Source organism: Copadichromis virginalis, linkage group LG19, assembly GCF_057382275.1.
Source record: "Copadichromis virginalis isolate Kocher_CV1m ecotype Utaka linkage group LG19, C_Virginalis_male_GT1.1, whole genome shotgun sequence".
Taxonomy (NCBI): Eukaryota; Metazoa; Chordata; class Actinopteri; order Cichliformes; family Cichlidae; genus Copadichromis; species Copadichromis virginalis.
Window position 1 is genome coordinate 18,702,985 of NC_140636.1, and position 26,072 is coordinate 18,729,056.

General features: G+C 37.7%; 1 protein-coding gene across 1 annotated transcript; it reads right to left on the minus strand.

Moving 5' to 3' along the window:
- Positions 1-19,003: 19,003 nt before the first annotated feature.
- Positions 19,004-25,854, minus strand: LOC146685921 (uncharacterized). Its single transcript, XM_085441915.1, has 13 exons — positions 25,648-25,854; positions 24,859-24,995; positions 24,289-24,595; positions 23,563-23,645; positions 23,318-23,370; positions 22,988-23,030; positions 21,763-21,833; positions 21,472-21,561; positions 21,039-21,349; positions 20,745-20,923; positions 20,290-20,459; positions 19,547-19,761; positions 19,004-19,447 (listed from the first exon to the last, which is right to left on the minus strand). Exons 1-13 carry the CDS (start codon positions 25,835-25,837, stop codon positions 19,212-19,214), a joined length of 2,085 nt encoding a protein of 694 aa, XP_085298041.1. The 5' UTR covers positions 25,838-25,854; the 3' UTR covers positions 19,004-19,211.
- Between the last annotated feature and the right edge of the window lie 218 nt (positions 25,855-26,072).

Here is a 26,072-nt window from a genome sequence, read left to right on the forward strand (position 1 = left end):
AATCTGATGTTTTCTAGCCTCCATCACAAGATAGAAATCAAATGAGAATCAGAATGAAAAGGACGAGAAAGGCAAGTATCAAGACTTTGAATGTGACTGCAGTTGCCTCTGATGATGATTTTGTGACTTTGGTTTCCCAATTGATTAACCATGATTTGATAATGAGGAGCTAATAGCCTAATCAAAATTTAGCCAGTTGTCCAAAGGCTTTATCAATGAGAATATACATAAAACAGATTAATGTATGAATTAACCTGGAGCAGAACTTAAAGACTGTCAATGTGAAATCTTTAAGTTCAAGGAAACCTTATGACACCTTAAAACATCTTCCTTAAAACTTCTTTCCAAGTTGTACCTTCCAATTAGACAACAAAGGGGAGCAACATCACTGGCTACAATGCCATTGTTTGTAGCTGCCTGTGGGGAACATCATGTGCACAGCTATAAAATCAACAAGACATCCTAAATCACTACATAGTCACTTCAGTGCTGTCCATATCAACACTTTCCTGGCCACTCTACTTGGTATCCTCATTCCAGCTGAGCAGATCGATGGCCACCAGCCCAGGTATGCCGTCATTTGAGACAATGTAACTTTTCATCGGCTTGGTCTACCAACTCAACCGACCACATCGTAGGCTTCTTTGTCTGCGAGCATATACTCCATTTATCAACCCTACTGAGCTGTTTTGTCCAGCTTGTTGTTTGAGGATATACAAAGCCCCAAGACCACATACCCCTCCAATAGACAACAGAGGAAGCATGCGGTGATACAACTACTGAAGCATATCAGGGGTGGATTTGTCTTGCCAGGCAATACTTCCCCTGCTGCTTGACCAGTGAGAACATTGTCTGTGATGTCATTTAGATCTTGTGGCCCAAAAGCAGGGTGCTGCTTTTTTTCCTTGAAAGGATTTGCAAAAAGGATTTTTTAAGGATTAATATCTTGATAATCTTGAACATGCATATCCTGCTGGTAACCAAGCACTTGAAGATGACTTCACTCCTCACCAAGGGTAATCTCTTAATTTTATTTCCTTTCAGAATACTTGAATCTTGTCTTTACTGAAGAGCATCTCAGGTCTGAAACAAGAGGTAGACTGTGAGTTTAATTAAACATAAACATATTCAGCAAGTGCATTAAGTCTCTACATGTAGCCGTGTAACTTCCAAAGACTGAAGATTTGTGCTTTTAATGAATCCGTTACAGTGTGACTTTCGTTTTCAAATGTTATTTGCTACATTTAGTGATTTTGAAAATGTCGTTTTTGCAAATTCATTCAGGCAAACCACATCCTGAAAATCTGTACCCAATGGACTGTGCCCTCCAGTACAGTTAACCATCATCGGTCCAGTCACTCTTTCCCTTTGTGTTGCTATGACAACACTATCAGTACTACAGGCGACCTCTGTAGTAATTATGTGTGCTTGTGCGTGAAAGAGAGACAGATAAGAAAAGGAGAGAGAAAATCACCTGGTTGCACACACTGACACAAATGTATTGCCACAGGCTGCAATTAAACCTTGGCACCCTCTTCAATTCAGTGAAGTAAATTCAGTGTGCAGTCATAGCTGTGGTGCCCCAATGCATATAATCACTTTGTTAAAATCCCACACAACTCTTGCAAATGCTATTTAGGCTGCTAATTATGAACATTTTTCCATTATTTTAATATAAATATTCATCAGTATTTACTACGTACACCATGTGCAGTTGATAACAAAGACAATGGCAAGATCCCCAGTTACAAGAACCATAATGTAACATTACCAATGACAGATACTTAACAATGCAGACCAAGCACTGACTCAAAAAATCCATTTGTTTTGGTAGAATTCAGTGGTATGAATATCTGTATTTAATCCCACAGATATGCCAGACTATGTATTTTGCATTCTCCAACTAACATTTACAATGTACAAAGGCACATAAGAACTTTTGCAATAAATCTTAGAGCTCCATGATCAACAGCACTAAGCATAGGTAAGCATTGTGCAAACATATCCATATGAATAAAACCACCATAATCTAGCATACTAAGAATAAAAGAATAAAAGCATAATACTTCTGATCAATCTGAAATACTACTCTCATTAGATGCAGAGAAGGCCTTTGACAGGGTTGAGTGGGATTTCCTCTTCTTGACCCTGACAAAGTATGGCATAGGCCCAAATTATATCTCCTTTGTTAAGCTGCTTTACACAAAAACTAAGGCCTCGGTTAGAATAGAATAGAATAGAATAGAATAGAATAGAATAGCCTTTATTGTCATTGTACAGAGTACAACGAAATTGGAGTGCCACTCCCTTGGTGCAAGTTTCAATAATAAATATAAATGTAAAATATAAAAAGTACAAAAAAAAACAACAATCGTAAGTACTCAAACAATAGTATGTACAATATATACAGGATAGCAGCATTAATATAATGACAGTATGAATAGCAGCATAATATAATGACAGTGACGGTATGGAATAGGTTCAATTGTTTTTGTGCTTGTTTACTACGGTGATAGCTCTGGGAAAGAAGCTATCCCTGAATCTGTTTGTCCTGGTTTTATGTGACCTGTACCGTCGGCCTGACGGTAATAGTTCGAACAGTTGGTTGCTGGGGTGAGAGTGGTCCTTGATGATATTGCCAGCTCTGCTGAGGTACCGAGAGTTTGCAGTGACCTCCAGGCTGGGCAGAGAGCAGCCAGTGATCTTCTGGGCTGTGTTGATGACCCTCTGCAGTACTTTCCTGTCTGCAGCTGAGCACCCTGCATACCATGTTGTTATGCCGTACGTTAGGATGCTCTCTATGGTGGCTCTGTAAAATGTCACCAGCAGCCTCTCCTCCAGGTTGTTCCTCCTGAGCACTCTCAGAAAGTGGAGACGCTGCTGGGCCTTTTTAACCACCGCTGTAGTATTTGCAGTCCAGGAGAGGTCATCAGATATCTGCACGCCCAGAAATACAAATAATATAACTTCTAGTCCTTTCCTCCTCCACCGCTCTACAAGACAAGGGTGCCCTTTGTCCCCATTGCTATTTGCACTTGTCATAGAACCTCTTGCCATTCAATTACGCTCTACAAAAGATTATAAAGCAATAAGGAGATTTAGTGTAGAACATAAGGTGTCTCTCTATGCAGATGATTTGTTGCTATATATCACTGACCCTACTAAATCATTGCCAAAAATTATGACAGTTTTAACTGAATTTGGGAAAATTTCTGGATACAAAATCAACTTAACAAAAAGCATATTGTTTCCGATTAGTTCTTTAGAAAAATTAGATGGTGCTACATTGATCTCGTTTCCTTTTACAATCTCAAATACCTTCAAATATCTTGGAATAACTGTAACCCGTGAATTCTCTGGCCTTTTTAAACATAATTTTATTAATTTATACCATCAAACTGAACAGAACTTGGAAAGACTGTCTAAACTGCCCATCTCGCTTGCTGGCCGAGTAAATATCATTAGGATGAGCACTTTACCCAAATTTTTATTTTTGTTTCAATGTATCCAAATATTGATCACAAAAACTTTTTTTAAGAAAATAGACCAGTTAATCTCTCAGTTTATCTGGAACAAGAAGACACCCAGAATAAAAAATATATTTCTCCAAAGAGCCAAGATTACAGGAGGAATGGGGTTGCCTTGTTTTCAGTTTTATTATTGGGCCTGTAATATACGTTGTATGTCATTCTGGGGCGGGGAACATAGACCTGATTGGGAACGGATGGAAAGTATGACTTTTTTCTCCAATACTCTTAAATCGTTGGTTCATTCAAACTCAGATCTGGGTAAGCATGAATGTAAAAATCCGGTCACTAAAAATTTGGTCTCAAATTAGAAAGCATTTTCATTGGCGTCAATGTTCAATCTTTACACCATTAATTCATAATTAGGCATACACATTGCTCTCAGGATCAACATTCCAGCTATGGACTTCCAATGGGATACACACAATCAAGGATCTGTTTATTGATAATCTTTTTCCTCCGTTTCAACAACTTCAGCAAAAATTTTCCATAGAAAACAGAGATTTTTTTTAAGTATTTACAAATACGTCATTTTATTAAAGAAACATTTCCATCCTTTCCCAATGAACCACAAAAGCTAGTTTCAGATGATCTATTCTTAATGAACCCACTAAAGAAAGGAGCTATTTCTAGGATCTACAACCAACTTTTGCAAATAGACAGTACATTGGACCACTTGAGAAATGCTTGGAGTGAAGAACTGGCTACTAACATCACTAAAGATCAATGGTCTAAGGCACAAGAACTGGTTCACTCCACTTCTGTCTGCTGCAGGCACAGACTACTACAATTTAAGGTCTTGCATAGGCTCCATCTGTCTAAATTGAAGGTTTCAAGGATGTTTCCAGGGGCTGATTCAAGATGTGATCGATGTGGCCAGAATTCTGCCTCATTGTCACATATGTTTTGGACATGTCCTAATATCGCTACCTACTGGTCTAAAATATTTAAAACTTTGTCTGATATTTTTTTTAAAAAACAGCTCCCCCCAGACCCAGTAATGGCACTATTTGGTGTAGCTACAGTTAAAAACTTAAATAATAAACAAATTCGTGCTCTGAGTTTTATAACATTGCTTGCAAGACGCCTTATACTTCTAAATTGGAAAAATAAAGCCCCCCCAACTCATTCTGCTTTATTAAGAGACACAATGTATCATTTACAGTTGGAGAAAATTTAATTTTCATTAAGAGATAATGTTAAACAGTTTTACCTAATTTGGCAACCCTTTATAGATGACTTTAATAAGTAAAACTGGGAGGTATGGCCTCCTCCCATATCTGCCCCAAGATTATATATATGGGTCTACGCAGGTGTTGGTTTTTTTTTGTTTTTTTTGTTTTTTTTTGGGGGGGGGGGGGGGGGGGTCGTTTGTTTTTTGTTTTTTGTTTTTTTCCCCTCTCTCCCTCCTTTGAATATACTTATTTAGGATAATAAATGTGTATGTATAGACATAGATATGATTGTTTATATAATGGTAATTATATTTTATCTAAAAAGGATGGGGAGAGGAAGGAAGGGAAGGGGAAAAAGAGGGGAGGGGAAGGGAAAAGGGGAAGAAAAAAAAAACTATGTCAATGTAAATGAGATATATACTTTGTTGCCTGATTTGAATAAAGAAAGGGAAAAAAAAGAATAAAAGCAGTAAGCCTCTTTCTTGCCTCAAAGAACAAACAAGGCTTAATTCTAAAGTTAAAAACCCTTTTTCAGTTTGAGTTCTCTTGAATATAAAGTATGAGAGACAGAAAGACATCAATTTCCAAGTAATTAGAGGGTTGTGAAAAAGTGTTGAGCCACCTCCCATTTCTTACATTTTTTCTAATATTTTACTAGGAAAATTTGTTGAAAAGCATCCAAACAGATCAGAAAATACCAAACCTATCACAGATTAAATGCTTAGACATCTCAAAAACACATTTTAATGGGAAAAAAAAATACAAAGTAAAACAAATCCACTGTTGTGTGCAAAGCCAACAAAAGACTTGCCATGCCTGATGGGTAATCTAGGTTTTTCAGAATGAGAATTATTTCAATTTGAAATGCCAATGTTTATTCTGTCTATCCACACTAAAACTAAAACTAAGAGTGGACAGTTTTCTTACACCTTTCAATTGGATTTTGAGATTTAGCATATCGTCAGGCTATAAATTAGAAAATGCTAATAGTTAACGATTCCCCATATGCAATGTATGGGTTACAGCTAACTTAGCTTGAAAATCAATAATCCATTACTCTAAACATTTTTAAAAGTTCAAATAGTGCTTGAATATACTGAAAAAATATTATAAAATCGGAGGATGCTTAATACATAATAGAATATGAATGATGCATAACACAATACTATAATCAAAATCATTAGAATGTATTTATATATTACGGTCTTTAAAATCTTTAAATTATCACCCTCTTTTTACCACAGTGAAAGCAGGTGATGATAGTACCCTGCTGTGCTACATAATGAGATTTTGTTCCCATAAAATGCCACACATTTCAAAAGGACAGTGTGTTGTAAGATGAAAGACAGATCTCTGTGTAGCAAAAAGGATACCTTATATTTTAAAGCAACATGTCTGTGTCTCATCTGTGTCTTTAATCCAGTCATTCTCTACATTTTTGCCTTTTTCCAGTCTAACTCTCTACAGAGTTTCCTATGCATGCATGCATGCATGCACACAGATTACCTGTCACATGGGATTTTCTGACCCTTTGCATTTTTTTTCACCGTGCCATTTCTGTCAGTTTGATTGTAACAGCAAGAAGCAGAATACAGAGGAGGAGGATGAGTGACCTCACCCTACTGGAAGTGTTTTGCCCCGCTAGCAGGTTCATTTGATGAACAATTTAACTAGTCTATTACAGGTTTAAGTTTGACTAGTTATAAAAAAAAATTCTCAGCAATAAGACAATTTTACACAAAAAGGTGAGAAATCTATTATCTCTGCTAGAAGTAACTGCTGGGGGAAAGCAGCTTAAGAAAATAGGATGACTTGCATTTTACTTTAAAGCAACTGTAATAACTTTGAGCTTCTCATGCACACAGACAATGACACAGACACCAACAGCAGTGCAGACCATCTGTAAACACTAAATTATCTGGTTAACAGATAATACAGTTGAGAGAAAAAGAGCACTAACACAGAGTGCAGGGACGACATGAAAGAGGTGTGTGCAGGGAAACTCATAAACACAGATTGGTGTGTTGGTGGACACATTGCAGCTATTCTGACTGTACCTCCTTGCTGCATATTGCATATTCATCATGTAGTGGTTGTCAGGTTTAGTGCACAGAAACCACAAATGACATTGCACCACTGATTATTATTTCAACTGTGTGTCCAGTAAAGCCTGTGTCTGTCTTTGGGAAACATAACTGGAAAATGTAACATTACATTATTTTAATAGCACCAAATTCGAAATGATTTCTGTTAAATAACAGAAATAATAAAAACATTTCTAGCAGAATAACAGTTTTCTTATATTTTGTGTAAAACTGTCTTATTGGTGAGAACAAATATTCTTGGTAGACCTATACAATTTGTCAATTAACTTTCAAACTTGATGAGGACATCTTACCCTAGCATGTAGGTTAGTACTGCAACATCAAAAAGCATCTCTGTGTATAACAAGCTGGGATAAAACCGCACTCTAAAAGATTATTTTCATTTGTATTCGTTATTAAGGAAATTAAATATCTATTCAGCCATTACAAACCACAATGTACTTTAATAGAACTCTGTCATGTTGTGCTTAATACCAAAACACCTGGTTTATTTTGACTGTCACTTTTATAAGTTTGGGTAGATGAGTCATCATTTTTTGGAAGTAGTCCTCTAAAATCTAAAGAATCACAAAGTGCATAAACCCTGATAAACACCCCCCCCCAAAAAAAAGAAAAAAGTATTTGATAGATAATGCATATACACCCGCAGGACTCAGTGAGTGTTTCATAATGATAGCGATGATGAATGGACACATCACTTTACCTATTATAAGTGCCATATTAACGCATGCATACAGTAAGAACAAACAAACACAGAGCAGACTAGTGATGTGTCCATTTATCAGCCACCTAATTACTGAACTCATTAATCGTGTGTACGTGTTTAAGAAAAAATACATTGTTTATTATAGCCATTATAGCTGCAGCCAATAGGATTGCATTGTTGACAGCTGGGAATGATGGAAAGGAGGGTAGTGGAAGTTGGTGACACATCCATGAATCAGTTTCACATCTACTTCCGACTGGTGCATACACTAGTTTTAACATGCAGGTCTATTCATAGGAATGGACGTCTGTAACAGTATATCCTTGATTTTGTTGTCATATACAAACACTTTAATAAAATAAAGCATTACACTACATGCATAGCAAGAACTGTTCAAAAGTACAACTAGCTGTTTCCTGGAGAAGTTAGAATCGAACCTGGGCCAGTGCATTTCAGCCATAAGACACATGGGCTCAGCCCGTAAGCCAAACTGGCACCTTTGTACTTATGGGTATTATACTGTGTCAAGATATTAACGATACCAACCAGACTAAAGGCCTGAGAAAGTGTGTATTAAAGGGCCACACATCAAAACATTTAAAGTCACTTTCGAGTTTTTGTAAAGAAAGCTTCATAAAGATAGCTGTAACTATTGAAAGAAGACTCAGACAAGCATATTTATGCCTGAATCTTATAGAATCCAAAGAGGTTTATGTACACCACCACCACCAGATGACAATCTGACTGTGCTAACTTTCATCTTTAATAAAAGGGTTTACAAAATCATTGCATTAACTATTCAGAAATTGCAGCTATTTTTATGCATAGTCCCCATTTTTGTGGGGCTATTTTGCCAGAATTTTAAATGTAAGGAACATTTTTAATTCTTAGTATAAAGAATTTGGAGCTAATGACTGGCTGAAGTCTAGACGCCATGGACATCGCCAAATTTCACACCTTGAAATTGTCTACTACTGTAGTGGTGTACAGAGGCAAAATTAGAAAGAAAAAAATAAACACTGTTATAAATACTGACCACCTTAAATACCCATCTGTAAGTTCTGAATAGCCACCTGGATAGGTGCACATACATCTGGCTATATTAGTCAGATTAATCTCCTTTTCAGGTTCTGATTTAACACAACACAACAAAATAAACACATTTTTCATTAAACTCTTCATGGTTTTTTTGTGTATGTTCTGATGATTAACTGTAATTTCAAAAGGGTCTCCAAAACAATGCTTTCCAAGAGCCTGTGTGATGCAAGTCTTGCTTCACTCTTCAACCACCTTTCTTTCTCCCATGATCACCTCCATCTCTCTCATTACATTGCCCTCTCATTCCTGCCCTACCGCTTTTCTTGCTGCAGGCATGAATGCTGTTATGGCAGATGTAGGTGGCACACCCTTTTCCTGCTGACAGCAAAGATTGATAGAAGAGGGGATGAAAAGAAAGAAAAGAAAGGAAGGTGGCACAGAAAAAAGGAAAGAATTGGAGGGCTGGGGCTTTTAAACTTGACCTTTTCTTGATGATAAACAAACTCGACTTTCACACTATGTGGTTATATAAGGTATGCAATGAGGGAAGGTGCATAAATAAAGGCACTGACAGTCCCTAGGTAAAGACAGCAATAAATCCTCACATGGGGACAAAGTCAAGTAGAGTGATGGCTGTCCTTAGTGTGTTTATAAGTCGATGATACGGTATTATAACATTGACAGTGTGCAGCATTTCACTGAGATTGTGACTTTGAGTGTTGGAAGAAGCTTTATACATTTGTTTTTACTCCTTTCCTGGTTATTGTGTTTGTAAAATACTGCATGCGGAATTATTGAATATAATCAAAACTATTAGATTAGCCATCTAATTAGAAAGTTTTTCCATTATCTTCCCAAAACATTACAGGATTATAATACACTGTTCCCACAGTTGCCAAACTCTGGCAGTTATTATTAATTATTCTTTATGCAGCCACATTGTGTTCCGAACCTGTAGAGAATTGTAAACACTTACATTACATTTTTGTGTTCAGGATTTTTACTAAATAGTGAAAGACCCATGAGGAATCAGTTTATTGTCATGATGTTATTTAACCAGGAAAGACCCACCGAGATTTCAAATCTCATGTACAAGTGTGACCTGTGGCTATTAGACTTTGCAAACATTTTGACCTTTTTGACTTTTATGGGTATCATTCCAGTTTCTATTACATAGAAATAACTATGGCATTGACCTCTGTATGAGTGTCCGTCTGACTAAAACATTTCAACCAAAATACACCACATTCTGATTTCATAACAGGTGATAATACGTTGTTCTTAATTAATGATAATTTTCCAGTACATTTAAGAACTTTAGTCCATGATCTTGTTGGCAGTGATTTCATTTGACTTCTTGTGTCATAAGCACATTAAGGACTGATTTAGTCTTTTACACCGTTTTTCCACCATGCTGTCTTAAATTATGAAACACTGTTTTGTGCAATCTTTTCCGACTAAAATTATCAGCTACATGTTTACCCTTTCTTCCAATATTGACTTACTATGAGTAATTAGTTCAACAATGACGGATTTTCTTTGTCATTTTCATTTTGCTGACAGAAATGCCTTGCCGTACAAAATAAGGCTCATGTATAAATTTAATTACAATCTGTTTTCTCGTCTCTCGCTACCTCAATTCTTCAATGATACCTACCATTATTGCTGCTCTTTGTCGCTTATCACTAGCGCTGTCAAAAATCCCTTCATTCCAACTTTAGTGTCATTGTCTTAAGTAATGAAATATTCACATTCTCTTAGCCAATCAGCTCCTAATTCCCACTCTGTAAGTCTTTTTCTGTGTTATTGTAGAGTCTAAATGCCTTGAGAAGACTGTTGTTGTCATTTGGCACTAGATAAATAAAATTGAATTGAATTAAATCAGTTGGAATTTGCCTTAGTTACAAAATTAAAATCTGAGGTAATTTTTTAATTAGCAGGATAGAATTTCAATATGAAATACCAGTATTTTGACTTTTGAGCATGTAAAGTATGTAGTATGTAGAGATATTGGCAAATTTATTTTTTCTTTAACCTTATTATCTTTTAACAGTGTATTTTGTATTTTGATTTGAGCAGCACAGCAATGCAGTTGCTAGTGCTGTTGACTCACAGCAAGAAGGTTCAGGGGTGGGGTTGGGTCATTCGGTGATTCTAAATTGCCCGTAGACGTGAATGGCTGTCTCTATTTGAGCCCTGCAACAGACTGTCAACCTGTCCAGGATGTACCCCTGGAATACACTCTGAATTTGAAAAGCAGTAAGAAACTGGATGATTGTACAGGGTGGGCCATTTATATGGATACACCGTAATAAAATGGGAATGGTTGGTGATATTAAAGTCCTGTTTGTGGCACATCAGTATATGTGAGGGGGCAAACTCCTCAAGATGGGTGGTGACCATGGTGGCCATTTAGAAGTCGGCCATCTTGGATACAACTTTTGTTTTTTCAATAGGAAGAGGGCCATGTGACACATCAAACTTATTGGTAACGTCACAAGAAAAACCAATGGTGTGCTTGGTTTCAATGTAACTTTATTCTTTCATTAGTTATTTACAAGTTTCTCCTTGTTCACAGCCATTGACATGTCGAAGAGGTTAACACGTGAGGAGCGGATCGAAATTGTGTTGATATCTGGTGAACGCAGTAACCGGGTCATTGCAGCAGATTTCAATGCAAGACACCCTACGAGCACCCATCTCTCATGCTACAGTTAGCAAACTGCTTGCTAAGTTTCGTGAAATTGGTTCAGTGTTGGATTTGCCAAAATTAGACGCAAGAAAACTGTTACTAATGAAGGAACATCATTGGCTGTTGTAGCTTCATTCAGCAAGAGCCCACAGCATAGCACTCAAACACCCTTAGACTTTTATCTTTGGGGTCATCTGAAGGCAATTGTCTATTGTGAGAAGATACGAGATGTGCAGCACCTGAAACTACGGATACTGGATGCCTGTGCTGGCATTTCTCCTGCGGTGTTGCTATCAGTGTGTGAGGAGTGGGAGAAGAGGGTTGCATTGACAATCAAACACAATAGGCAGCACATTGAACACATTTTATAAGTGGTCAGAAACTTGTAAATAACTCACGAAAGAATAAAGTTACGTTGAAACCAAGCACACCATTGTTTTTCTTGTGACATTACCAATAAGTTTGATGTGTCACATGGCCCTCTTCCTATTGAAAAAACAAAAGTTGTATCCAAGATGGCCGACTTCTAAATGGCCACCATGGTCACCACCCATCTTGAGGAGTTTGCCCCCTCACATATACTAATGTGCCACAAACAGGACTTTAATATCACCAACCATCCCCATTTTATTACGGTGTATCCATATAAATGGCCCACCCTGTATTTTGTTTTTATGTTATTTATATTAACATGATCAAAATAAAACAGTCAATCAGTCAGTCTTTTAGGGCAGTGAAAAGTGTTGTCAAGCACACCTCTGAATTTAATAAAATGCCAATTTAAAAATTATAAAATTTAGTCTGGTTTAAAAATCGTCTTCTCATGGAAAACAACTTAGACAATTTTCATCTAACACAATTTCAACTGGAACACACCAGCGGCAGTTTCCTTGGAGTTGGTGACTGAATGTAAAACGCATTTCTGGCCAGTAGCACACACTTTTGTTGCATGTGAAGACATTTATCACCACGTGAGATGTTAATCAGGAAAGTGACAGTACATTTGTCATTTCAATCTGTTTACATGCACCATATCAAGAAACAGGGACACTGGCACATTTGGTGGGAAACAGAGGTAAGCAGAGAAATGGAGTGAATGAATAATTCACAGCGGAATAATTCACCAGGTATAATGACATTTCACTAAATGGACTGCAGCGGAATGATAGCATGATGTAACACCTCGCTCAGACAGCATTAAAGTAGGCATCAGGATTTAAAACTAAGGTACTTGTTTAATTTATGCAAAATATACTACAGTATCAGCAGTGTGGCAGTTAAGCTCTGTGGACTTCTGTATAAGTAAAAAACAACTATTAAAGTTAGCTTAGTAGTCTGCAGTTTGTTATGATGGCGAGAAGAAAAATGAAAAGCTAGTTTTGTTTTTTAAATATTCATACTGTACTGCCATTTGCTTTGATGACGTGCAGACAGACAGACATACTGGGCTGCCATTGGCTTCATTTAAATGATAATTCTAGCACACATAGTCACTGCCAACTTGTTAGTGGTATTTCTATGTTTTTGTTTTTGCTTTCTTAACCACTTAACTATTGTATTATGGAGGTTTTTTTCAACCCGAAATGTTCCTGAATTTCTGGTTAAACCACGCAAAGCAAAGTGAAACTTTATTTTGGAATATCATATATAAACAAACTTTAGCATAATGTTAGCGTTAAGATTTTATTTCGTTTACAGTGAGCAGCTAGCCAATGCATTATATGTCCTCACAAAGACAGGAACTGAGTTGTGTGTGTTTGTGTGAAGAAGATGGGGTAAATGAAAATAAGACAGCGGCTGCGAAGAGAAGCTCTCCTTGCATTTATTTTGTGTAAGTGTGTGCAGCAGCCAGACAAAATAAGATTGGCGCATCCTGAGGAGAGGGCTTATTTAGCAGCACCACCTACCGACCTGTGTGTGTGTGTGTGTGTGTGTGTGTGTGTGTCTCTGTTTTCTGTCACCACATTCTCTCTCAAACACACACACATGAACCATTAAGCTGTATCTTCTGCTCCCAGTGGTGTATTGCTCTGCTGAATACATATGTGTGTTTGTTTAGAGGGGGATCAATGGATGGTTTAGCTCTAATACAAAGAGGTCTGGAGGGAGGAAGACTAAGATGGAAGGACGAGGGGAGAGTGAAAAGGAGAATGGGATAGAGGGATTTTAAAGTCCTGGCAGAGCTGAGATAAAAAAGAAAAAGAGTTCTTAGCTATGTCTTCCATTTCTCTTCATTATTTACATCCCCTTTTTCTTCCTGACCTTCTCGATTTATTTTTCTGTGGTTTTTCTTTCCCCCACATCCCCCCTTTTTTCAAGTTTTGTTAGCATAGCAAAGTTCTTTAACCTAGGTCATGTTCTGCTGAGGCTGGACGTTAATCGGTAGAAACGATAGCTCTGTTGAATGCCCTCTTTGCTCCTCTGCTTCTAGTCCTCTTTACATGGATAATACAGTTTCTGCATCCACTAGTATCCAAAGGTTTGGTTGTGCTCTGTGTGAACATCCACGTGCATTCCTGTTATTGCGACCAAGCAGATTTCTGAGCAAGACACTACACTACAGTGCCTCAACTTATCACTGTAACTTATAGACATCGGCCTTTTATGCAGATGGCAGATGAAATATTCATTTTTTCATCATTTGATTGCGATCACAGCCAGTTTTTCTTCACCTCATCACCCTTTCCTGGCGCTAAGCCTCTTTTTTCTGGTGTCCTTCGTCATCTCCACCCATTCCCCCCCTTCACACCATCTCACCTTCTCTATATTGTCCTTCTCTCTGCTTTCCATTTTACCTTACTAACCCTGGTTTCTCTTCATTTTTACTTGCCTTCACTCCCTTTTTGGTCATTTCTTATCCATTTGTCTGAACTGACCCCTATCTGCTCTCTCCCTCCACTGCTTTAGTCTCATTTCTTTTATTCCTCCATCTGATGACCCTCATCTTTTCCTTCTCCTTATATGTCTCTTATTTTCTGCCACATTACTTATGTCTGTTTATTTATTCATCCATCTATAGGCATTTATCTACCTTCAGTACCACCATTTGACATTTAACCATTTGAATTTTTTAAATTCAATCGTTCGTTTGCTCTCCCTCCCCCCCTCTGTTGAGCTCTCCCTTACTTGCCTGTTATCTCTCCATCTACCACTTTATCTAATAGTACTCATCTGCCATCACTTTTACCATTCGACACCCTTTCACCTTGTCCTGATTCAATCTTCCCTGCCCTGGCTTCACTCTCACTCTTTTTCTTTCCTCTCTCTTTTGCTATATCTCTCAATTTATCACCAGTGGTCTCAGTTGTCTGACTGCCATTAGAATGAAATCGATTTTTTGTTTTTGATTATATCTGATTTACTGATTATGATCTCATCAAATATAGGTTTCTCTTGTCTAATATGTAAGAAGTCTCAACTGAATCTAAATAAAAGCTATGTCACAGTTAGTGGCCCAAATAGTCCAAATGATAGGATGAGGTTGGATTAATGCAAAATTAATTAAGATTAAAAAAGAGCAATTAAATAATAAGATATAACTGGAAGGAATCTGATCTCAAGTTTCTATTTACTCTTAACAACATAAAGTGCAAATCTAAACATTATGCTGAATTTCAGACATTCCAGTCTGGGGCCTTTCTTCACTGGCTTTGCATGTTCTTGTTGTGTCTGTGTGGGTTCTCTCAGTTCTCTGGGTTCTTCCCAGAGACCAAAAGCATGCATGGAGTTCAGTCAACTGGAGATTCCAAATTGGCTGTGAGAGTGAATGGTTATTGATGATGACAGACATCAAGTGACCGATCAGCGTTTAGCATTTTCATTCTTTAAGCAGATCTACTACTGCTCAACAGAGAAAAACCAACTGAGTTACTTTTGATACTGAACAAAATCTGTATGAGATCATTTATTGCAAGACATCCAAACTGCAACATCTATGCAAAATGATAGAAATTATGATATTCTACTTCGTGAGTACTATTTTGCAAAGGTAGAAAGGATGGTGGAGTCATTTACCATACATTTGCATATGGAGTCACTGGCTATTCTTAAATTTACTGCTCTAGAGGCATTTCCATCTCATCTACACAGATGGCTCCTTAGAGCAGAGAGAGGGAGGGAGCCTATTTTCTTCTCTCCATCTTTTTACAGTGTAATTGTCCTCCAGGACACCTCACACACACACGAGATATAATGTCATCACAGGCTATCATCTGTGGCCGGATCACTCTAATCTCTGTCCAACTTTATCAAGGACACTGAGAGGCACACACACACACACACACACACGCACACACGTCTAGATACGTATAATCATGTTTACAGCCATACATAACTGTAGTGTCTTATTCCTCAAGATACAAATGCAGACATATTGGGTATGACATTGTTTAGTCAAATTCTCACAGATGAATTAAACACAGGACCAGTGGCCTCTTTCTGACAACTCCATATGCACATTGCTGTCAGTGATACTAACTTTACGCTCAGCCTTATGCTGGGTTCAGACCACATGATATTAACGTTACTTAAACAAACAGCAGTTGGCATACCATAACAAGACTTCACACTGTTTTAAACTGCCAGATTGTTGCAGTTATACATACAGATCAGGTCCAATTGCATATGGCACTTCCCTCTTTTCTTGCAGGGGCAACTCCAACATATAAATCCAAAGCATACATTTTTACATACTAGCCATGCAAACATGAAAGTTCCCCATACAAGCAAAATGGTAAAAAAAACACAATTCTCAAGCTCAGTTGGACAGACGTCCACAGTCTGGGGGCCACTGTTAAAAAAAAAAAAAAAAAGCTCTGCAACCTTTAGTTCTCAGCCTTACATGATGGACAGCCTGCAGGCTCCAATCACATGACCTCAGGAACCAGCTTGCAATATATAGATGTAAAAAGTTCACTGATGAACATCAGGGCTTGTCCATACAGAGCTCTAAAAGTAAAAACTACAATCTTAAAATGGACCTTGCAGCCAGTGCAACAGAATTAATAATGGTGTGAATGCTTACAAGTTAGAACACACAAAACCACATGGTGAGAATTTCCTTAAGAAATGATTTTGAAAACAAAATTAATATTGTTATTGTTGTAGCATGTATGAAAGAAATCCTAAAACAAATTGTGAAAAAGAAAAACACATAAAATTGTCTTTCTCTGAATTTTTTGGTTAGTTTTTTGTTGTTGTTTTTTTTGTTTTTTTTACAGCATTGCAATTTAAGACAGCTTCTTACGGTGGCCCTGAAGTGCAAATCACACCAACAAATTGCTAAACACAACAACAAAATCGAGAAACAAAAAAACAAATCAAGAAGCACAAAAACAAAACTGAGAATCACAAAAACAAAATTGAGAAGCACAAAAACAAAACTGAGAATCACAAAAACAAAATTGAGAAGCACAAAAACAAAACTGAGAATCACAAAAACAAATCAAGAAGCACAAAAACAAAAGAAGAATCACAAAAACAAATCAAGAAGCACAAAAACAAAAGAAGAATCACAAAAACAAATTGAGAAGCACAATTACATTAAGAAAACCGGAAAGGGTAGGTACCAGTCGGCAACAGGAGACATCACTGATTGGACGTCCGCGCTGTTCATCTTTGGAACCGGAAGTTACTCTGCCTGTGGCGCATTTTTTTCAAACATGAACATTAGCGGTGACCCAAACATAGCTGTTGCTATTCGAGAATATTTTGATCCAGGACATACATACGAGGTGATACTGGATATGCTCAAGTGTAATCATGACATTGCAATTAGTATGCGTACACTGAAAACGCATTTAAAAGAATCTGGACTGTACAGACGAGGCAACTATTCTCCACTTCCTGAGGTGAGGCGTGCCATTTTGGCCGAGCTTCGAGGACCAGGACAATTGTTTGGATATCGGACCATGTGGCAAGTTCTCAAACAAAAACACAAGCTGCGTGTCAAGCGTGATGTAGTTATGAGGCTGTTGAGACAACTAAATCCTCAAGGAATCGCTTTGAGAACTCGAAGGAGGTTCACAAGACGCACGTATCACTCCATGGGGCCCAATTACATATGGCATGTAGATGGCTATGATAAACTGAAACCCTTTGGCTTGGCCCTGTCAGGATGTATAGATGGCTTTTCAAGAAGACTGATGTGGCTTGTGTGTGGAGCAACAAACAACAACCCGGCTGTTATAGCTCACAATTATATAAACTGTGTAAAGAGTCTTGGTGTGATACCAATGAGATTACGAACAGACTTCGGGACTGAGAATGGGACTATGGCAGCAATACAGTGTACCCTCCGTCACGCGCACACGGACTATTATGCTGGATCGTCAAGCCACAGTTACGGATCATCTACTGGGAATCAGCGCATCGAGTCATGGTGGTCTTATTTCAGAAGAGGAAGGTGGGTACATTTGTGTCTGGTAGGTGTAAGCTACAGTGAAAGCTGATCAGATCGTTTTTTTTTACATGCATTTAAGAAAATAGAGTAGCGTCCTGCTGGACGTGTTGAAAAGTTGGATGAGACAGACGTTAACAGCCGTCACTTTATTGCAGGAACTCAAAATGGTCACTGTCAGCTGTTGTGCCGAAATGAGCATGCTTGCCTAGATTTAACGACGCCAATACAAAATGAAAAACTCAGACCAAACTCTCCACTCCTCACAATCAACACACAGAGTGAAAAGAATACAGCATTTTTAACAAGAACATTACTGCAGGGTCGCTACAATATTTATGGAAAACTAATATGCATTACTTTGTTTGACATCCATTTGTGGCATGTTTTAAATGGGACCAAAATGTAACAAACCCTATAAAATGACCAAGAACAAAGCTAAATTGATTCTTAAATATTAATTATATACCCAGGTCTCAGTTTTGGATGGACTTGTTTGGAGACCTAAGAGACTCTGGAAACTTAAATGGAAGCCACGAACACCAATGCTTGCTGAGATTCTGCTTCAGAGGGGTTCTACAGAAAGACCTGGATGAATGCAAAGACCTCTGGAACAAACACAGGATCCGGCCAAGCAGACTTGCATCGTGTCCAGGGGGGATTCCAAACGAACTCTATCTCTTGCCTCACAGGTATTTGAGTTCTTAACAAAATGAATTAACCTTTTGCATCAAACTAAATGCAAGGTGTTGTTATTGCTTAAGTTGGTTAATATATATTCATAATTTTACACATAAGTATGATACAGCAGTTTATAACATGTCACTGCATGCGTTGATTTATATAGTTCCATATTGTCAGCAAAAAATCCTTCACTGTTCTATTTTCATTTTGCAGATATGGTTCAAGAGACTGTGGATTTGCTGTTGAGGAGAGGGAACTGGATGTGTTTCCCGAGGAGGGGCTACCGGTTGGATTGTGTGGTGATCCAAACATTGAGGAATATTTACAACAGGCTGTACAACAAAACACACTGCAGCAGCCACAAGACTGGGAATCGGCCACAGAACTGTATTTGGCCCTGAAGGACATAGCTGGGTTTTAGATACCAACTGAACTTCAGTTTGTAATGACATTTGTCAGAGTTACTCTGACGAAGACACACACTGTGTTGAAACGTTAGTTTCTTTCCTTTTTTTGCACCTAATAAAACCTTTGGACTTGAGTGCTCCAGCCCTTCTGTTTTTCCTTCATTTTTTTAATGTTAGTAGTGTTTCCTTTCCCTCTTGCTAAATTGAATATAATATTGTTCATAATATACAGCAACTGGCATGAATTTAAATATTAACATTTAACCACAAGGAAACATTTACAATTTTCTTTAATAAAACCATTTACAAATAGTGTCCAGCATTTCTGTCACTTTTCCAACATACACAATATTAAGAAAAAACAACTAAATGTTTAACAATATGGAAGTTGCTTATCACATGAATGTGTTAGGTTCAGCTGCCGTTGGCACACTACTTAACAGGGTAACTCAGTAACTGTAACTTGATGACCTTGCTGATTTAAGAACATCCAAATCCTGGAGCATTTTGAATTCCAAAGTCCATGTTGGCCTTAAAGATGCCATATGAGTCACAGATGGGTAGCTTCAGAGTATTTGCACAGGTGTTTGCAACTGGAAAAGGCGAATCACTTAAAAACTGGATGCATGGTGGTGGTGTCATTCCTGCCGGTGGAACTGCCGTCAGCCCTGTGGCAAACATCATCAAATCTTCCAGACACACTGCTGTTGCCTTCTCTGAAAGAAGAAAGTAAACACTGTAGTACATTACAGAAAATTAATTTCCTTACCTCTCCTTTCATAAAACTATAAACAAATAAAAACGGCCATTCAAACCTTCACAATCAAGGAGATAATCTGCCCAAAAGCCAAGTGTTAGGACCTCCTTATGCCGCTTGTTGCTTCCTGCTGGGCTGAGATCTGGTCTGAACATGCTCTCCAGTTCTGAAGCAGTCAGGGCCTTTGCAGAGAAGCATAGGAGTGGGGCCAGCACACTGGAATGTTTTTGCAGTGCACTTAAAAAATTCAGACTTTCCAGTCCATCTTTAAATCTGCAAAGGATAGACAAATAACTAATAATTGGTTTATAGCTATGACTATTGCAGTCTTCTAAATTGTGTTTAAATGACTTTACCTACTAGATCTTTCATTATAAATTTGGACAGATTTCAAATGCATACACAAAAATAATTAATAGTGCTCATAAATTAACTGTGACAGCAAAAAAAAGAAGAGCTCATTGGGATTTCAGCATTTAAAAAAAAATAGTGCTTTCACACTGGAATAAACAAGTGTGTCGAAAAAGGGATCACCTCTTTTTATAAATAACTGAAAAATTAATCATGTTGCATGACTGATTATTATGGGTCATTGTGAACAATAAATGTATACTAAATTAGAGTTCTAGTGTCAAAAGGTTAATAGCGTGCAACAGTGGCTCAGGAATTAAGTTGTTGTTCATCAGATCACCGGATGCTACCGAATCAGTTTTTTCATATACATCTGAAGGTCTGAAAATGTCAGTGGCTGCTGTGATGAGCAACTGGCCATCCTGAATTTAAAAGGAGTAATGAGTTTACCGTTGTATGACACTTTGGTTTCTTTCAAGGATGTACCATCTGAGGTATTCCTCCACAAATGCTTGTTTCTCACAAGGCTTGACATTTCTGAGGCATCCAGCAGTTTGGAAGATTGTGCTGTTTTGCAAAATAAGATTATGCAAAGACTCCTCTGATTCAGCTTTCAGGACCTATAAAAAAAAAATAAAAAAAAAAGGTTTACTGTAAGAAAAACAAAAATAATTTTCACTACTTTTACGATTCATTCAAACATTGGATTAAAGAAATAATCAATTTGTTATTTCACTTGTGTTGTTGGGAGGTGGAAATCTGTCCTTTCAGATTACAGAATCTACCTTGAACCTACTTTCAAGATATGATCCAACACGGATAACTGTTATCCTGATTTAATCTTTTAAACTGGCCCCAAGTGTCTTCTAAGTAAACCCATTCCCTGAGCCTAGGTAATTTTCTACCTGATGTAGAACTTTTGTGATCTCCTCATCTTGCACATCTTCTACAGTGGCGCTGAAACTCTGATTCCCTGTGATGTGGTTGACCAGGTTCTTGGAGAGGAAATGTGGTGCTGGTCCCCCATGCACAATGGATACAGCGATCATCTTTCCTGCTAAAAAGTACTCATCTTGCCTGGCAGCTGTAATACAGGGCACATAATTATCATGGTTAATTGCTATTAAATATGCTAATGAAAAAAATAAGCCAATTTTTATTAAAATTTCCATTGTAATAATTACGGAGAAAACATCCACCTCTTGAATTATATACAAGATAACGGCTCTCTGGAGGTCCATCAAAGATGGGGCGATTTCTCAGACTGCCCATAAGAAGTGTGAGGAATTCACGCCTCGGGCCACCTGTATCCAAACCGTCTTCAAAGCTGCCAGCATCATCATTAAACTTGATGAACATGTCGTAGTTGTCAGAGTATGTGCTGCGTCGAAATCCTCTAACAGCTCCATCCCATACAGCTGACCTTGATATATTGAACCTGCTGACCTTCTTGTGGTCAAGTTCCAGTGCCAAATTTGCAATAATTTCATGTGCCTCCAAATTGGTGTCTCTAAAAAAAAAAAAAAAGGGAAACTTATTTTTTAAAGGTGTATATACTTCTCTCATGATTGCATGATGTCTTGTACAGAACAAGATGGCGGTTAATTGGATTCAAATGTTTAAATTACTAACACAGGTTCTTCTGGGGGCTCAGCTTTGGCTTCGTTAGGAGTAGGATCTTCATCATCAATCACAATCGGTTCAAACAGCTGTGTGTAGTTTCTGCAGAGTGAAAACATGTACACAAAGTGTAGATGCAAAAATACAAATGCATAAACATGCAGTTCCACTTTTATAGAACGATTCTACTATTTATTTTTCTGAAGAATCAAATGTAAAAGAGTCAAACTACATACATTTATAATAATTGTGTGTATATATTTTGTGCAAACCTCTGGAATAATTACTCAAGATACAACGCACCTGTAACAGGAGCTCTCGACAGTGAGGCATTCAGTAGTGCCTGTATCGTTTTCTTCTTCCAAATCTATGACCTGGAAATACAGAAAAGAGGATGAATGAAAATTCATATTTGACCAATTGATAATTATTTTAATATAGGGAGCCTAAGTCTCCTCCCCTTCTGGTCTGCTCGTGGGTCCCTGAACAAAAGAAAAATGAATGGAAGTGAATGGAGCTATAAAAGTTATTTTCTGGTCTGCTTTGCCTTACTCTCTGAATCACACATATGTTGTACTTCAATTTAAATAATAAATAATTGTGTTTCGACTATGTCTGTAATGTAATTTGAGATTTGTTAGCTTGTAAAAATTTGTCCTTAAAATGACTACAAGTCAGATGTCGCAAATATGATGTCGCCTCAGAAGCTTTTCTCCCCCAGCGTAGCTGCTAATTATCACATGGCCAGATTTATAGTGGTTTTCTCCACATCATCCTGGAAGAAGGATTCGAAGCTCGCTAAACAAAACTAAGCTTTTCCTCTTCTCTGTGTCTGGTTCGATGATGTCAATTTTGTGAGACGAACATTTACATTTCGCCACGTCTTTTCAAACAAAACATAAAATAACCTTTGCCACCTGTCGCTTAAGCACTTTTTGGCATCAAAATGTGTTTATATACTTCACGGACATCTTATTTTAAATCCATTATACACATCAAACGGGATCAGAAAATAATTTTTATTGGCTCATAGACTCCTATTTTTTTAGCAGTATGGGACCCATGGTCCGGAAGTAGATGGATGTACCTTAGGTTTCCTATCCCAATAGATTATCTAAAGGTACAGTAAGTAAGAATGAAATAAGAAATCCTGTGGTCAAATTTGTGTACTACAGTCTATCTTTATAAACAAACGAGTGACTCTCCCTCCTCCCGTTCCATGAGTTTCATGGCTACGGATCAGCGCCAGAAGATTCTAGATGACAAAGACGAGTCATACACAGTTAGTTTCAATGTAACCTTCCTTCCAACATGATTGAGACATTAGACTGCTTTGTGATGATTTCACTTAGTGTACCTTTAAGGGGTGGCTGTTATAATCTATTGATAGTATGAAAATTGATGATGTGAAATGCATTGTATAATAACAATGAATGTAATAAGCAAACAGTGAATCGTCATCTAATTGCAAAGTAAAGGCGGTGGAGATTGTCTGCTGCACTGTTTTACTAATAAAATAGTTTTTTACCTGTTGTACTTCATTAGCAAGCACAAGATCCCCAGCACCCTTCCTTAGAGAACAAAGAAAAGCATTATTGTTGTGTACTGTGAAAATATTAATTGACACTTTGAAAATATTTAAGCATCTTGATTAACAAACAAGCAATACAAGTATTATGTAGTCCATGTTCCAAAAACCATATACAGAATGAATGACTGTGTGTTATACTTGTATAACTATGCATGTGACAAATAAAGAACCTTGAACCTTTAACCTTGACAAAAGTGTATATCTCATTAATACAAAAGTTTAGGCAAAAAACAGTAAAAGATTACATGTTCTTAAAATATCACTTACTCATATTCTGCCGCTTTCTGTAAAGGACTGCTTTCATGTTGAAGTTCCCATGGCTGAAACAAACAAACAAACACACGCACGCACGCACGCGAGCGAGCACGCACGCACGCACGCACGCACGCACGCACGCACACACACACAAAATGTATTTCACATATAACTATTAACTGTTTTACTGAACTGAGGCAAATGGTGGTGGCTAAACAACAAGAAAACTCTATAAAAAAAATTTAAATTGTACTTACCAGTGTATCAGCAAGATCAAACTCAGAGGGCCTTTTAATAACAATCTCGGGGTCAGAGTCAGACAAGTCTGAGTTTTCTCCAACTACAAAACATGAAAACAAATCAAGCTAAGCAAACTAAATTCATACTAATGTATGAAACTTTATTTGATCATGAATAATAGATTAATACGAAAGGCATAAAGTTAGCATTTAAAAATCATGACTCAGTAGATCCAAAAATGGCTGAATTTCATGTTTCCAGGAAGAAACATAACATATACAAGCTAATTTAGGCAGCAATGGTGGCAGAGGAGTTAAAAGCCCGCCCTGTAATCAAAAGGTTGAAGGTTTGAGCCCTGCTCAGTCTGTCACAGTTGTGTCCTTGGGCAAGACACTTCACCCTCCATGCCAGGTGGTGGTAGTGGGAGGGATAGGTGGCATCTGTGTACAGCAGCCTTGCTTCAGTCAGTGAGTCCCAGGACAGTTGTGTCCACATTGTAGCTAATCACCAGCAGTGTGTGAATGTGTATGGGTGAATGACTGGTTTTGTTGTGAAGTGTCTTGGGGGGGTTGTAGAACCCTAGAAGTTGCTATATCAAATACAGGCCATTCACCATTTTAATGTAGGTATGCTATTGACTTGCGTGCTTTATGCGTAATGTTATCATTTTACAATTTCAAAATTAGCAGTTGTTGAAACTAAGGGAATGTGTGTCAAAATCAAAACAAACATTAGCAGCTTACCATCTTCAAAGTCACTCTTCAAGCAGATGAAAACAGTGATTCTTTGATAAGGCTTGCCAACTTCAGCCTTATAAGCCTCAAGTGTAAATGGTCTTTGTGTTCCAGGGACAGTAATGACCTCAGTGCCATCCGGATACAGAAGAAGGAAAGGTCCATCTTTTAGATCTTTGTTAAAGTCCTTCATTTTTTTAACAGCTTGATTGAGCAGACTTGTGGCAGTAGCGTCAGGGTCTGTTGTTAGGAAAATAGTTTTTCCACGGTATGGCTTCAAACCACCCTTTTTTATGGTCATCAAGCCGACATTTATCTGTAAGGAAAAACACATGAACAATGGGCCAAGTAGATACTAATATGACTCTAAGCAGATCTATTCAAACTTGAATATTTATTAACTGCTAAAGAGGGATCTTCCTGACAACCTAAATGTACAATTACTCGTAAACAATTGTTCTTATTCTGGATAGCTTTACTACACTGAACATTTTTTACACAACTCCCCTAAGGAATAACAAAAGAATGTCATTAGAAAATTAACCTCAACTTGTTTTCAGACTGAGCTAGCCAAACTACCTGAACCTTTCTTTTTTCCTTTTTCTTTAAGCCCTTCCTCCCTTCAGAAAACTTTTGCCTCTCTTCATTTTTCTTTTTTCTGTATTCTATGAAGGTGCTGAAGGTTGGAGTCGGGCAGTTTGAGGTAGTCTGTGATGCTAAAGGGAAACAAAGGAAAAATGTACTACAATGTCACACATTAAAGACATTCATTCATATAACATTCCATTGTCCACACAACACGCAAATAAGGACAACACTGAATAATCTCACTAGAAAATTTCTACCAAGGAATGACAATGCAACTGATACTATTGACCAATACAATTCTACACCAGTAAGTTTTAATGTATAGACACATAATAGGGTTAGTTCCTAAAGTTAACCAAACATAATAAATGAACTAATTTATTATCGTTTCAGTTGTGGAAATGCTCAGAGGACTGTTCCACGAAGCAAGCTAATCCCAAAAGCCAGGCTCACTCTGAAAATCCAGGCTCGATTGCCCCAAATTCGGTTCCAGGAACAAGGCTAACCTGCAGTCTTTCTGCTCATTCATTATGCAATATGCTTGTGGACAAGTCTGGTCCCTAGCTGCGAGGTTTGTTAACACTAGAACTGCCCTCAAACCTTCACTACTAGAAAGGTCTTGAGCAGTCATTTTGACAGCTGCGTGCATTTTCAAATGAGCCTCGATTTTCTGAGCTCGCTTAGTGGAACAGCCCTCTGGTCTGCTATGGGCTGGAAACAGCTAACGCTAGGCTAATAAATCAATAAATAACAAACATTTTATTATGCTTATTAACTTACTCAATGGGAGTGAAGTGTCTCCGATGCAAGATGCGTGATAAAGCCTCTCGCCACAGCCGCTGCAAAAGTTCGGTGACTCCTCAACCAGCTTTTTCCCACAGCTAGGACAAAACATTCCGCCGTTCTTCTTCAAACGAAATGCGCCACAGGCAGAGTAACTTCCGGTTCCAAAGACGAACAGATCGGACATCCAATCAGTGATGTCTCCTGTTGCCGACTGGTACCTACCCTTTCTGGTTTTCTTAATGTAATTGTGCTTCTCAATTTGTTTTTGTGATTCTTCTTTTGTTTTTGTGCTTCTTAATTTGTTTTTGTGATTCTTCTTTTGTTTTTGTGCTTCTTGATTTGTTTTTGTGATTCTTCTTTTGTTTTTGTGCTTCTTGATTTGTTTTTGTGCTTCTTGATTTGTTTTTGTGATTCTTCTT